Source organism: Coregonus clupeaformis, unplaced genomic scaffold (genome assembly GCF_020615455.1).
Source record: "Coregonus clupeaformis isolate EN_2021a unplaced genomic scaffold, ASM2061545v1 scaf3115, whole genome shotgun sequence".
NCBI classification, from domain to species: domain Eukaryota; kingdom Metazoa; phylum Chordata; class Actinopteri; order Salmoniformes; family Salmonidae; genus Coregonus; species Coregonus clupeaformis.
Genome location: NW_025536569.1, coordinates 1 through 13,012, shown reverse-complemented (window position 1 = coordinate 13,012; position 13,012 = coordinate 1). Strand labels below are relative to the sequence as shown.

Genomic DNA, 13,012 nt, shown 5'->3' with positions numbered 1-13,012 from the left:
GAACAAATCCAGCCTTTAAGCAATTGGTTTGCTGATGCCCTCAACAACCCTCAGTAGCCATTAACCAATACATATTTCAGATGGCCTTATACTACATTATCATTTTTCACCATAAATAGTGTAACTAGACACCATCTATAAAGGCTTTAATACTTAACCAGCCTCATCATCAGGCAGTTTGTTAGAATGTTATGTTGGAATGTCAGGATTCAAGACTTAGATTTGACATTTAACAGTATGGCATAATATTGTAAATCATTATAATCACTACAAACCAGTGAAAGAACCCTTTAGGAATTGTATAAATCCATTTTTAATTGTTTGAAAATAAAATACAGAAATTAGGGATGCAAATGATAACCAGAACCAATTATATGAATAGTGTTTTTTGCACATTTTTGGAACAATTTTGCTAATATTTTACAAAGATTATTCATTTTGCAACCCTGCCTAATTTGGTTGTGTTATCAGCATAACTATAATATATTTGTTATTATGATAAGGCATATTACACCTGTCAATGACAGACCAATCCAATTAAAACCAATTGGAGCTGATTGGCAGCCATTTGGGTAAATGTGTACACTATGCTAAATCACTAATAGCTAGGCATCATTGTTTAGAATTTTACAAGCTTTATGTAAAGTTTGGTGGTGCACTTGTAAAGGACGTCACGCTGCTTGCTTAGTGAGTACCACATCCTCCCGATTCGGCCCACACCTGGTGTGAACTTTGGACCTCTGCCCAGCACACTGACCGCCCTCCTAAAGCGTCTTACCAGTCAGCCCCACCTGAAAAGCTAGCTATTTGATGGCTCTTGTGAGGACACTTCAGGCTGAGGACTATGTTTCACACATCCCTATGTGCTACACACTCATTATGAAGGCATTTTGCCAAAAAGGGTTGCCAGTACCTCTTTGCTGGACGTAATACATTTGTATGGGATATCCTTTAGGGTTCAATATACAGGGAAGGTTTCACATCACATTTCTTCATTTTAACAGAATTTACATAATCGTATTGCATTTCATATCAACATTTTCTAAGTGTTTTAACGTAATATATTTGAAACGCCACAACACTCAGCCCGTTCCGAAGCAGCTTTTTTATCATATTTTTACCACTATTCTGGTCATATTTACCTAAATACATATAACTGACATACTTGGGCCATCATTTTGAGGTGTCCTCATTGTAACACACATTTTAAGACATTATTGCAATTATTTATTCAGTTATGTCCATGCAAAATCAATGCAGTTCCTCCCCATTGAAATTGATGGCTGCCATTTTGAAAATAGGTTGCTGGGACTGATTATAGACCAAATCTATGATGACTCTATATAGCTAAACAACTGCCCCAATTGGTCTCCTTGTTCTGTGTGAATTTAGTTATAATCTAGGGTATCATCTATGGTACCATGTGATAACAGATCACATCCCAGTACTGTCCATTCTGGCTTGATATACCCCAAAATGCATACATGTAGGACCTTTGACCCCCAAGGTGGGCCCCCCAAAAAACGTCATTACCATTCTTATTGTTTCAACCCTTAATGTGTTGTATCATGAAGTTAATAACTTATCAAATTGCCTTAGTTTGAGGAGATTGTTCCCTGATAATACAAAATTACATTTCATACCCTCAATCCTGTTGGCCCAACTAACCACATAGGGGTCATAACATATAATGCAGTGATAGCCACATTTAGCTACCTCCGATATGTGGCTATCATACCAAAATGTAACCCAAAGATATGGACCTTAATGAAAATCATCATTTCATTTTGCCACCCCAAAGCGTACAAATATGTACATTTTGGCCTGCTAGCCAATGGACTATCCCTTTCTTATAACACACAAAAATGTAGACTAGTACATTTCCAAACTGTTCTGTCATGGTTTCTCTGCGGTTCCTCCTTGACTTTCTACGTCATTCTTGAGGGCCTTCCAATCTCACAAAGAGGAGAACTGGTAAGGATAAGCATGCCAAAAAATATCAATTTGGCCTTAATGTTTTCTATTCTACATATACACGTCTGTGGGATAACTGCTCTATATGTGCTGTTTAGGGCCTTGCCAGTGATGTTCGCTGTTACGCTGGACTTACGGATATTTGCCAATAATGTAAGTGAACATAAACAGTTGTGCTCTAGAATGCTTCTGATCCAGTGATGGATAAGTCATGTCCTATATGTCACACCCTGGCTCGGGGACTCATTATGTTGAGCCAGGGTGTGTTCATTCTATGTTTTCTGTTTCGTTGGTGGGTGTTCTAGGTTGTCTATTTTCTATGTGTGCCGGTGTGACTCCCAATCAGAGGCAACGAGTGTCAGCTGTCGGCTGGTTGTCTCTGATTGGGAGCCATATTTAATCTGTCTGTTTTTCTTTCGGGTTGTGGGATTTTGTTCGTGTGTGTTCGTGTTGTACCATAGGCGTCACGCATTCGTTGTTTATTGTTTTGTTCATGTGAGCATTTAATAAATAGAATATGTTCACTCTAACGCTGCGCCTTGGTCTCCCTCATTAGACGATCGTGACAGAAAATCCCACCAGTACCAGACCAAGCAGCATGAGGAGGAGAGAGGAAGGACCTGGGATCAGTGGAGTAGGAGTTTCGGCTGGGCCTCGCTAAGTGAAGAGAAGAGAGGCTGGTCTATGGAGCAATGGATCAAGAGCTTCGACTGGGTCAAGCCCATTGAGGAGCTGAGTGACGAGGGTTGGAGACAGAGGAGCGAGAGGTGGGCGAGAACGATGGAGGCCTGGCCCATGGGGAGGAGAGACCCCCAGAATTTTTTTAGGGGGGCTCACGACGTGGACGACGGGGCAGCAGGAGGCCGCGAGGAGACGGTCCAGCGGGTGTGAAGAGGAGGCCGCCAGGTTAAGGGGGCCACTGGTCACAGAGGAGAGGGAAAGTGTGGAGGCACGGCGAGAGGTACTGGGGTGTGTTACCAGTCCGGTCCGGCCCGTTCCTGATCCCTGCGTAGGGCCAGTGGTGTGTGTCTCCAGTACGGTGCGGCCTGTTCCTGTTCCTCGCATCGAGCCTGTGGTGCGTGTCGTCAGCCCGGCCCGGCATGTTCCTGCTTCCCGCACCCGAGCCTATGGTGCGCGTCGCCAGCCCGGCCCGGCCTGTTCCTGCTCTCTGCACCAAACCTGTGGTGCGCGTCGCCAGCCCGGTCCGGCCCGTTCCTGCTCTCCGCACCAAGTCTGTGGTGCGCGTCGCCAGCCCGGCCCGGCCTGTTCCTGCTCCCCGCACCAAACCTGTGGTGCGCGTCGCCAGCCCGGCCCGGCCTGTTCCTGCTCCCGCACCAAGTCTGTGGTGCGTTTTCGTCAGCCCTGTCCGGCTCGTTCCTGCTCTCCGCACCAAGTCTGTGGTGCGCGTCACCAGCCCATTCGGTCCATTCCTGCTCCACGCACCAAGCCAGGGGTGTGTATCGTCAGCCCGGTCCGGTCCGTTCCTGTTCCACGCGCAAGCCAGGGGCGCGTGTCGTCAGTCCGGCTCTGGCCAGCGGGGCTAGACAGGACCAGGGGTACTTTGGGGGGTTGGAGAGAAGTGGGGATCAAGCCCGAGCCGGAGCCGCCGCCGAGGAGGAATGACCACCCAGCCCTCCCCCTGTTTTTGCTCGTATTTAGGCGCGGTGCGCAGTCCGCGCCTTTAGGGGATACTGTCACACCCTGGCTCGGGGACTCATTATGTTGAGCCAGGGTGTGTTCATTCTATGTTTTCTGTTTTGTTGGTGGGTGTTCTAGATTGTCTATTTTCTATGTTTGCCGGTGTGACTCCCAATCAGAGGCAACGAGTGTCAGCTGTCGGCTGGTTGTCTCTGATTGGGAGCCATATTTAATCTGTCTGTTTTTTCTTTCGGGTTGTGGGATTTTATTCATGTGTGTTCGTGTTTGTACCATAGACGTCACGCATTCGTTGTTTATTGTTTTGTTCATGTGAGCATTTAATAAATAGAATATGTTCACTCGCATGACAGCTGCGCCTTGGTCTCCCTCATTAGACGATCGTGACACTATAGGAGGGGTTTGATGATTGTAGTGTTATTGTCCAGGCGGAGCAGCAGCTCCTGAGGAAGGGAAAAGGCAAGCTGGGAGACATGCTGGAGAAAGCTGCTGAACAACTGATGGGCTGTTTCAGAGTGTGTGCCAGCGACAAGTGAGTCTCACAGGACATGGACACTATTGACAGCATATTAAACTATATATCTCACAGCATTGAACACTATTGACAGCATATTAAACTATATATCTCACAGCATTGGACACTATTGACAGCATATTAAACTATATATCTCACAGCATTGGACACTATTGACAGCATATTAAACTATATATCTCACAGCATTGGACACTATTGACAGCATATTAAACTATATATCTCACAGCATTGGACACTATTGACAGCATATTAGACTATATATCTCACAGCATTGGACACTATTGACAGCATATTAAACTATATATCTCACAGCATTGGACACTATTGACAGCATATTAAACTATATATCTCACAGCATTGGACACTATTGACAGCATATTAAACTATATATCTCACAGCATTGAACACTATTGACAGCATATTAAACTATATATCTCACAGCATTGGACACTATTGACAGCATATTAAACTATATATCTCACAGCATTGAACACTATTGACAGCATATTAAACTATTTATCTCACAGCATTGGACACTATTGACAGCATATTGAACTATATATCTCACAGCATTGGACACTATTGACAGCATATTAAACTATATATCTCACAGCATTGAACACTATTGACAGCATATTAAACTATATATCTCACAGCATTGGTCACTATTGACAGCATATTAAACTATATATCTCACAGCATTGGACACTATTGACAGCATATTAAACTATATATCTTATAGCATTGGACACTATTGACAGCATATTAAACTATATATCTCACAGCATTGGACACTATTGACAGCATATTAAACTATATATCTCACAGCATTGAACACTATTGACAGCATATTAAACTATATATCTCACAGCATTGGACACTATTGACAGCATATTAAACTATATATCTTACGGCATTGAACACTATTGACAGCATATTAAACTATATATCTTACGGCATTGGACACTATTGACAGCATATTAAACTATATATCTCACAGCATTGGACACTCTTGACAGCATATTAAACTATATATCTTACAGCATTGGACACTATTGACAGCATATTAAACTATATATCTCACAGCATTGGACACCATTGACAGCATATTAAACTATATATCTCACAGCATTGGACACTATTGACAGCATATTAAACTATATATCTCACAGTATTGGACACCATTGACAGCATATTAAACTATATATCTTATAGCATTGGACACCATTGACAGCATATTAAACTATATATCTTACGGCATTGGACACTATTGACAGCATATTAAACTATATATCTCACAGCATTGAACACTATTGACAGCATATTAAACTATATATCTCACAGCATTGAACACTATTGACAGCATATTAAACTATATATCTCACAGCATTGGACACCATTGACAGCATATTAAACTATATATCTTACAGCATTGGACACTATTGACAGCATATTAAACTATATATCTTATAGCATTGGACACTATTGACAGCATATTAAACTATATATCTCACAGCATTGGACACTATTGACAGCATATTAAACTATATATCTCACAGCATTGGACACTATTGACAGCATATTAAACTATATATCTCACAGCATTGGACACTATTGACAGCATATTAAACTATATATCTCACAGCATTGGACACTATTGACAGCATATTAAACTATATATCTTACGGCATTGAACACTATTGACAGCATATTAAACTATATATCTTACGGCATTGGACACCATTGACAGCATATTAAACTATATATCTTATAGCATTGGACACTATTGACAGCATATTAAACTATATATCTCACAGCATTGGACACTATTGACAGCATATTAAACTATATATCTCACAGCATTGGACACCATTGACAGCATGTTAAACTATATATCTTACAGCATTGGACACTATTGACAGCATATTAAACTATATATCTCACAGCATTGGACACTATTGACAGCATATTAAACTATATATCTCACAGCATTGGACACTATTGACAGCATATTAAACTATATATCTCACAGCATTGGACACTATTGACAGCATATTAAACTATATATCTTACAGCATTGGACACTATTGACAGCATATTCAACTATATATCTCACAGCATTGGACACTATTGACAGCATATTAAACTATATATCTCACAGCATTGGACACTATTGACACCATATTAAACTATATATCTTATAGCATTGGACACTATTGACAGCATATTAAACTATATATCTTATAGCATTGGACACTATTGACAGCATATTAAACTATATATCTCACAGCATTGGACACTATTGACAGCATATTAAACTATATATCTCACAGCATTGGACACTATTGACAGCATATTAAACTATATATCTCACAGCATTGGACACTATTGACAGCATATTAAACTATACATCTTATAGCATTGGACACTATTGACAGCATATTAAACTATATATCTTACAGCATTGGACACTATTGACAGCATATTAAACTATATATCTCACAGCATTGGACACTATTGACAGCATATTAAACTATATATCATATAGCATTGGACACTATTGACAGCATATTAAACTATATGTCTTACAGCATTGGACACTATTGACAGCATATTAAACTATATATCTCACAGCATTGGACACCATTGACAGCATATTAAACTATATATCTTACAGCATTGGACACTATTGACAGCATATTAAACTATATATCTTACAGCCTTTACTGTAGCAACCATAGCCCCTTACCCATTATGTCTTGACTGTTATCGTTTACAGTCGGGCTGGTATTGACGACTCCAAGAAGTGGGGGATGTTGTTTCTCATCAATCAGCTCTTCAAGATATACTTCAAGGTAAGGCAGTAGTGTGAATAGGGCCTACTTCGTGTGTGTGTATGTGTGTACATCTCTGTGTGTCTAAATGGCTCTGTGTGTCCAGATCAACAAGCTACACCTGTGTAAGCCACTGATCCGGGCCATCGACAGCTCCAACCTGAAGGATGATTACAGTATGGCCCAGAGAGTCACCTACAAATACTACGTAGGCCGTAAGGCCATGTTCGACAGCGACTACAAACCAGCCGAGGAGTACCTGTCCTTCTCCTTCCAGCACTGCCACCGCTCCAGCCAGAGGAACAAACGCATGATCCTCATCTACCTACTGCCTGTCAAGATGTTGCTGGTGAGACAGAGCTTTACTTAGAGAGCCTTAACATGTGCTCATCTAGCCACACACGTCTCAATCCAAATCAAATTCAAAAAAGCTTGATTGTAAATCAGAGACTGAGACTGGTGTTGCTCATGTTGTTTCAGGGTCACATGCCTAATCACCAGCTGCTCAGGAAGTATGACCTCATGCAGTTTGCCGACGTCACGAAAGCTGTGAGGTGAGTCACCACCCTCCCGCTCCTCGCCATCTCCCTCTCTACTTCCTCCTCTCTCTTTCTATCATTCATCTCTCTCTCTGTCTGTCTGTCTCTCTGTCTGTCTGTCTGTGTAACAGTGAGGGCAACCTGCTGCTGCTGAACGAGGCCTTGGCCAAGCACGAGACCTTCTTCATCCGCTGTGGCATCTTCCTCATCCTCGAGAAGCTCAAGATCATCACCTACCGGAACCTCTTCAAGAAAGTGTGAGTCTTGTACAATTTTCACACTACTGAGCCAAGTCCAGCTGTACTGGGCTGGCCTGGTTACACATCCATCATAGTTGCTGGAACCGCACTGAAAGGTCAGTGTGAAAATAAATGATCTGAGCCAGCACAGTACGATTCAGGTTCAGCCCTATAGTGTGAATCTGCATTGGTGGAGTAGGAATTGGTGTGTGTGTGTTAACCTAAGAGCGATTTTGACTCTTTGTTAACATATTTGTGGTATGAACTTCATGTGTGTTAACCTAAGAGCGATTTTGACTCTTTGTTAACATGTTTGTGTTATGAACTTCATGTGTGTTAACCTAAGAGCGATATTGACTCTTTGTTAACATGTTTGTGTAAGGTACCAGCTGCTGAAGACTCACCAGTTACCCCTAGATGCCTTCCTGGTAGCTCTAAAAATGATGCAGGTGGAAGAGGTGGACATTGACGAGGTGCAGTGTATCCTGGCCAACCTAATCTGTGAGGTGAGATACCACCACTAACACACACACACACACTGACCTTTTTCTCTGACCATACTAAGCACTACACCTGATATTTCAGAAAGTCGTAAGACATGAAGCAGCAGATTACCTCTCTTCTTGTTCCTCTTCTAGGGTCACATCAAGGGCTACATCTCTCACCAGCACCAGAAACTGGTCATCAGCAAGGCCAATCCATTCCCCCTGCTGTCATCATCTTCCCTAATCTACGTATCCCAGAATCCCCTTCACCCAGAAAATGTTCCCAGAAATATATTTCCTTATTATTTAGGTTGCATTTTATTTTGTCATATTTTGTGATTTTGGAATAAAAGTGATTGTTTGTACTCCTTGTACAACATTTTTGTTTATTAAGGAAGTGTGGGAGATTAATAATTGTATATAATTATAGTACACGTTACAATATAACTACACTCATTTACATTGTTAACCTTGCAGAAACAACTTCAATCTTGAACGCAGCCCTGTTGGCTTTAAGTCCAGTGCAGGTAGGGATCAGGCTAACCCTAGGTTGGGGTTACCCCATAAGGTCCAGGTGGATCTTGGGTAATTTGTGGTGTCATCCTCACCTCTGTCATGTCCAGGTGCTGCTGGATCCAGTGCAAGTAGCGAGACAGCTTTGTGAACACCAGGGTTTGTCCACAGTCATGTGATGTGGGTGGTGAAAGGAGCAGGCCTGTGAGGAACGCTGTATGCCTCTCCACAGTCACAACGGGGGTCCCGGACAAGAGGCTGCGGTTCCTCGTTAGTCCTGGTTTGAGGTCTGTCTCATTAAACCTAGTCAACTCAGTCCGACAGAAGCCCTTCTGGCGACCCATACAGAACATCTTGTTACTGAGCAGCTGGGAGAAGTTCACCTGGTTTCGACAGCCCTCCACATGCAGGTAGGAGAGAACAGGGTGGCCGTGGGATTCCCCCCGGAGTTTGTCCGGACCCCTGGCCACCCCCTCCCTTCCTGGACTCATCAACACATTCTCACAGAAATCCTTAGTGGGCAGGCACAGGTGGGAGACAGAGGGGCCGAAGGAGGGGCTCATTTAGTCTCACCAAGGCCAGGTCGTCCCTCCAGACTGCCCCTCTTGTGGCGGTTGTGAATGTACAGTTGGGTCGATAGAGGGATCCTCACACTATTATTTGAGGCACCTTAGGGGATGAAGGAAACTGTTAGTTTTCAGAAAGATTTGAATCTGCCTGAGCTGGAGGTTTATACACTAACCATATCAAACCTCAGTGTTTTGATCGCTGTGGGACTCACCTGTCTGCATGCTGTGGAGTTTCTTTCCCATGTACAGGCAGCTAGCTGATGTCAGGACTACGTGAGGCCCTAGGATCACCCCGCTACACAGCTCCGCACCAGCCTCATCCACAAACACCACCTGCCAATCACAAAGCCACAGGTTAAAAGGGGAAGTTCAATATTTCACAACTTAATGTTCCTCACCTTGAAAGTAGTCTATAGGCCAGGAGAAACTGTAATCCATGGTCCCAAACTTCCCCTTTAACTCACCTTGCTCTACGTTGTGCTGGTAGGGGAGGGACTTACTTGCCACGGACAGCGGTTGTGTGGACAGACGTGATAGGCTATGTTTATTTGGTTTGTTGGCTGGAGTCTTCCTACAGGGGTGCTTAACTAAGGAAACAGAGACGTCTCTATATAAAGTGTGTGTGAGAGCGGGAGTTTTGCAGATGTCTAATTCAAAAGAATAGGTAGACGTTAACCTGCAGGTATGCAGCTCCTCTTATCACTGTGAATCTTGTACCCTGTGGTGCAGGAGCACTGGTATGCTTCAAACTTGGGACTGCAGAAGTGGTCACAGGAAAAGGGCCCTTTGGTGGGGCACTGAGATTTATCTGTTGTGACACACAAACATATCTCTTAGCCTACTCACACAACTATGAACACACGCATGCACGCACACACACTCATAAAGAGTTCTAAGGTAGGTGTTCTGTTGACCTATTTCACAGTTCTTCCCATGGTACAGCTCTGTGCAGCTACAGGTGTAACCTCCAACGCCATCCTTGCAGCTGCCGCCATGGAGACAGGGATTGGGTTTGCACTGGTCCCCATCTGGGGAGGAGGAGGAAGAAGAAGAGGGGGGAGAAAGGATTCAATATCTGGACTCGGGAAAACCCAACACCCCTCTGCTGCGATTCAAAAGAACGAGACTTACCGACATAGACATTCCAGAAAGTGTCCTATTGAGGTATAACAGAGAGAGAGACAACGGACACAGGGTTTAAATCAGAAAACTACTGCATTAGTTATGGATAAGGGGATAGCCTATGTTGTCAGATCAGTGCAGTTGAAGGAAAGGAATACATTTTAGACTATTGAGATGCACCCTATAGGCCTAAATTGCTCACAGTTTTGGGTGTGTCTTCAAAGTACTCCCTGGCCTCCTCGTAGTTGCAGGACTCCTCATAACACTCCCTCTCCAGGTTCCCCTGAAGCATCTCCTCCAAGAAGAACGCGTTCGCTCGCCCGACCGTAGGAAGACCGTGCTGGCGTGCGCAGGGGGTTTGAACACTGAGGGTCAGGGAAGGGAGGAGGATGGAGAGGAGGAGAGGGGAAGGAGGAGGGTAGGAGGAGGAGGAGGTGGATGAAGAGGAGGAGGAGGTGAATGAAGAGGGAGGAGGAGGAGGTGGATGAAGAGGAGGAGGAGGTGAATGAAGAGGAGAGGAGGGGAGGGGAGGGGAGGGGAAGGAGGAGGGGTAGGAGGAGGAGGTGGAGGTGGATGAAGAGGAGGAGGAGGAGGTGAATGAAGGGGAGGAGGAGGAGGAGGTGGATGAAAAGGAGGAGGGGTAGGAGGAGGAGGAGGTGGATGAAGAGGAGGAGAGGAGGAGCAGAAGGAGGAGGAGGTGGGAGGAGAGGAGGAGCATGAGGAGGAGGGGGAAGGAGGCGGGGGTAGGAGGAAGAGGGGGAGGTGGATGAAGAGGAGGAGAGGAGGAGCATGATGGAGGAGGGGAAGAGGCGGGGTAGGAGGAGGAGGGGGAGGTGGATGAAGGAGAGGAGGGGAAGGAGGGGGAGGAGGAGGAGGTGGATGGGGAGGAGGAGGTGGATGAAGAGGAGGAGAGGAGGAGCATGCAGAGGAGGGGAAGGAGAAGGAGGAGGAGGAAGACATAGGGAACAACAACAACAACTGAAAGTGAGACAAACCAGAAGTGACTCAGTATTATTTTTTTAACTTCCAGGTTGAGGAGAATATTGCAAATGGTGGAAAATAATACATAGAGCAATGGGATTATGGTGAAGATGATTCACTTTAAGTGGTCCCATCACTGAGTTTCATGCCACTGAATTAAATACAGAACAGTTTGTTTCCTGTATACCAGTGGAGGCTGGTGAGGGGACAACGGCTCATAATAATGGCTGGAATGGAGTCAATGGAATTGTATCAAAAACATGGTTTTCATGGGTTTGATACCATTTCATTCACTCCATTCCATCCATTACGCTCCATTCCAGCCATTATTATGAGCCATTCTCCCCTCAGCAGCCTCCACTGCTGTATACCCAACACCATGCTATCCATAGCGGTAGACTGGAAAACCATGCTAGCGAAGTCATTGTCAGCCTGAACGTATGATTAACTAAATGTTGGTCCTGTAGCTTTCACAGTGCAGCGGCTTACCTCTCCCATAGCTGTGGACCAGGAGGACACTGCTCAGAAGAGAGAGAGACAGAAACCCACCATCGCCTCCACGAGCCCATTATAATACACATCCACACAGTGCCCACAAGCCTCTCTGCCTGTGCCAAGATCCTGTCTGCAGCCCTGTCTATCTCTCTCTCTTTGCGCTCTCACTCCCTTTCTGTCTGACACACACATCCACGCTGCCAGGTTAACATTGCCAGGTAAACCCCCACCCGCTTGCCAGCCGAAATGTCCGTTTTTAGTCATTCTATATACGCCAACAAAGTTGTGCTTATGTCGTGAATTTCTCCAGGATAGTGTCATTTATGTGGACCTCCCTGTCACCTGACGTAGTTAATGTAGCTGGTGCCAGCTCTGGACATTTTAAAGATGGTACCTCATTAGTAATTGTATGTAATGTAATAGCTACCAAATATGCTACTAATATGCCTAATATGTTATGAAGATAAATTGAGATGAAACGTTCTGAATACTCAGTAAAACTCATTGTATCACATTAGGGCTTCACAAACACAACGTCCCACAGATGGACTCTAGTCTGTACACACAATAGAGCAAACAGAGAACCCACCTATCCGTGTGTGCTCGGTACTTACACCAGCAGTGATTCAAGTCACTGGTGACCTTTGAACCCTGCTGTTTTTTCTGATGCGATCGATTCAGTTTGTACTTTTAAAAAACTGGAACAGTAGGGAAATGTCTGCCTAATGGCAGTCCTGACTCAACTTTATAGTGTGTGATGTAGTTTCATGTTGGTATGTGATGAATGGACATTCAAACAAAACATGTTTGTTTTTTTAGCATAAGTTACTTGGTCTCAGAGACATTTTGTGAAAAACAATGAAAAACAACAAAACACACAAGTTTCTTGCCCATAATTCCTCAAGCCTCTTTATTGATTGGTTCTCCCTCTCTCCTCTGTCTCCCTCAAACCCACATCATTGAGTGCATTTGACCCGCCCCCTCGTCTTCCTCCTCCCCCTCCTTGGGGAGAAACTTCCCCATGACTGCCCCGGATCCAGTCGATGTACTTGGACACCTGCGTGTAGATG

General features: G+C 44.2%; 1 protein-coding gene and 1 pseudogene across 1 annotated transcript; one reads left to right on the top strand and one right to left on the bottom strand.

Annotated features, from left to right (window-relative positions):
- Positions 1 to 1,870: 1,870 nt before the first annotated feature.
- On the top strand, positions 1,871 to 8,757 carry LOC123489652 (PCI domain-containing protein 2-like). Its single transcript, XM_045220079.1, has 10 exons — positions 1,871 to 1,974; positions 2,073 to 2,127; positions 4,059 to 4,162; positions 6,945 to 7,020; positions 7,106 to 7,348; positions 7,480 to 7,553; positions 7,670 to 7,795; positions 8,160 to 8,283; positions 8,416 to 8,511; positions 8,740 to 8,757. Exons 2-10 carry the CDS (start codon positions 2,086 to 2,088, stop codon positions 8,755 to 8,757), a joined length of 903 nt encoding a protein of 300 aa, XP_045076014.1. The 5' UTR covers positions 1,871 to 1,974; positions 2,073 to 2,085.
- On the bottom strand, positions 8,629 to 12,965 carry LOC123481190 (annotated as a pseudogene).
- Positions 12,966 to 13,012: the final 47 nt, after the last annotated feature.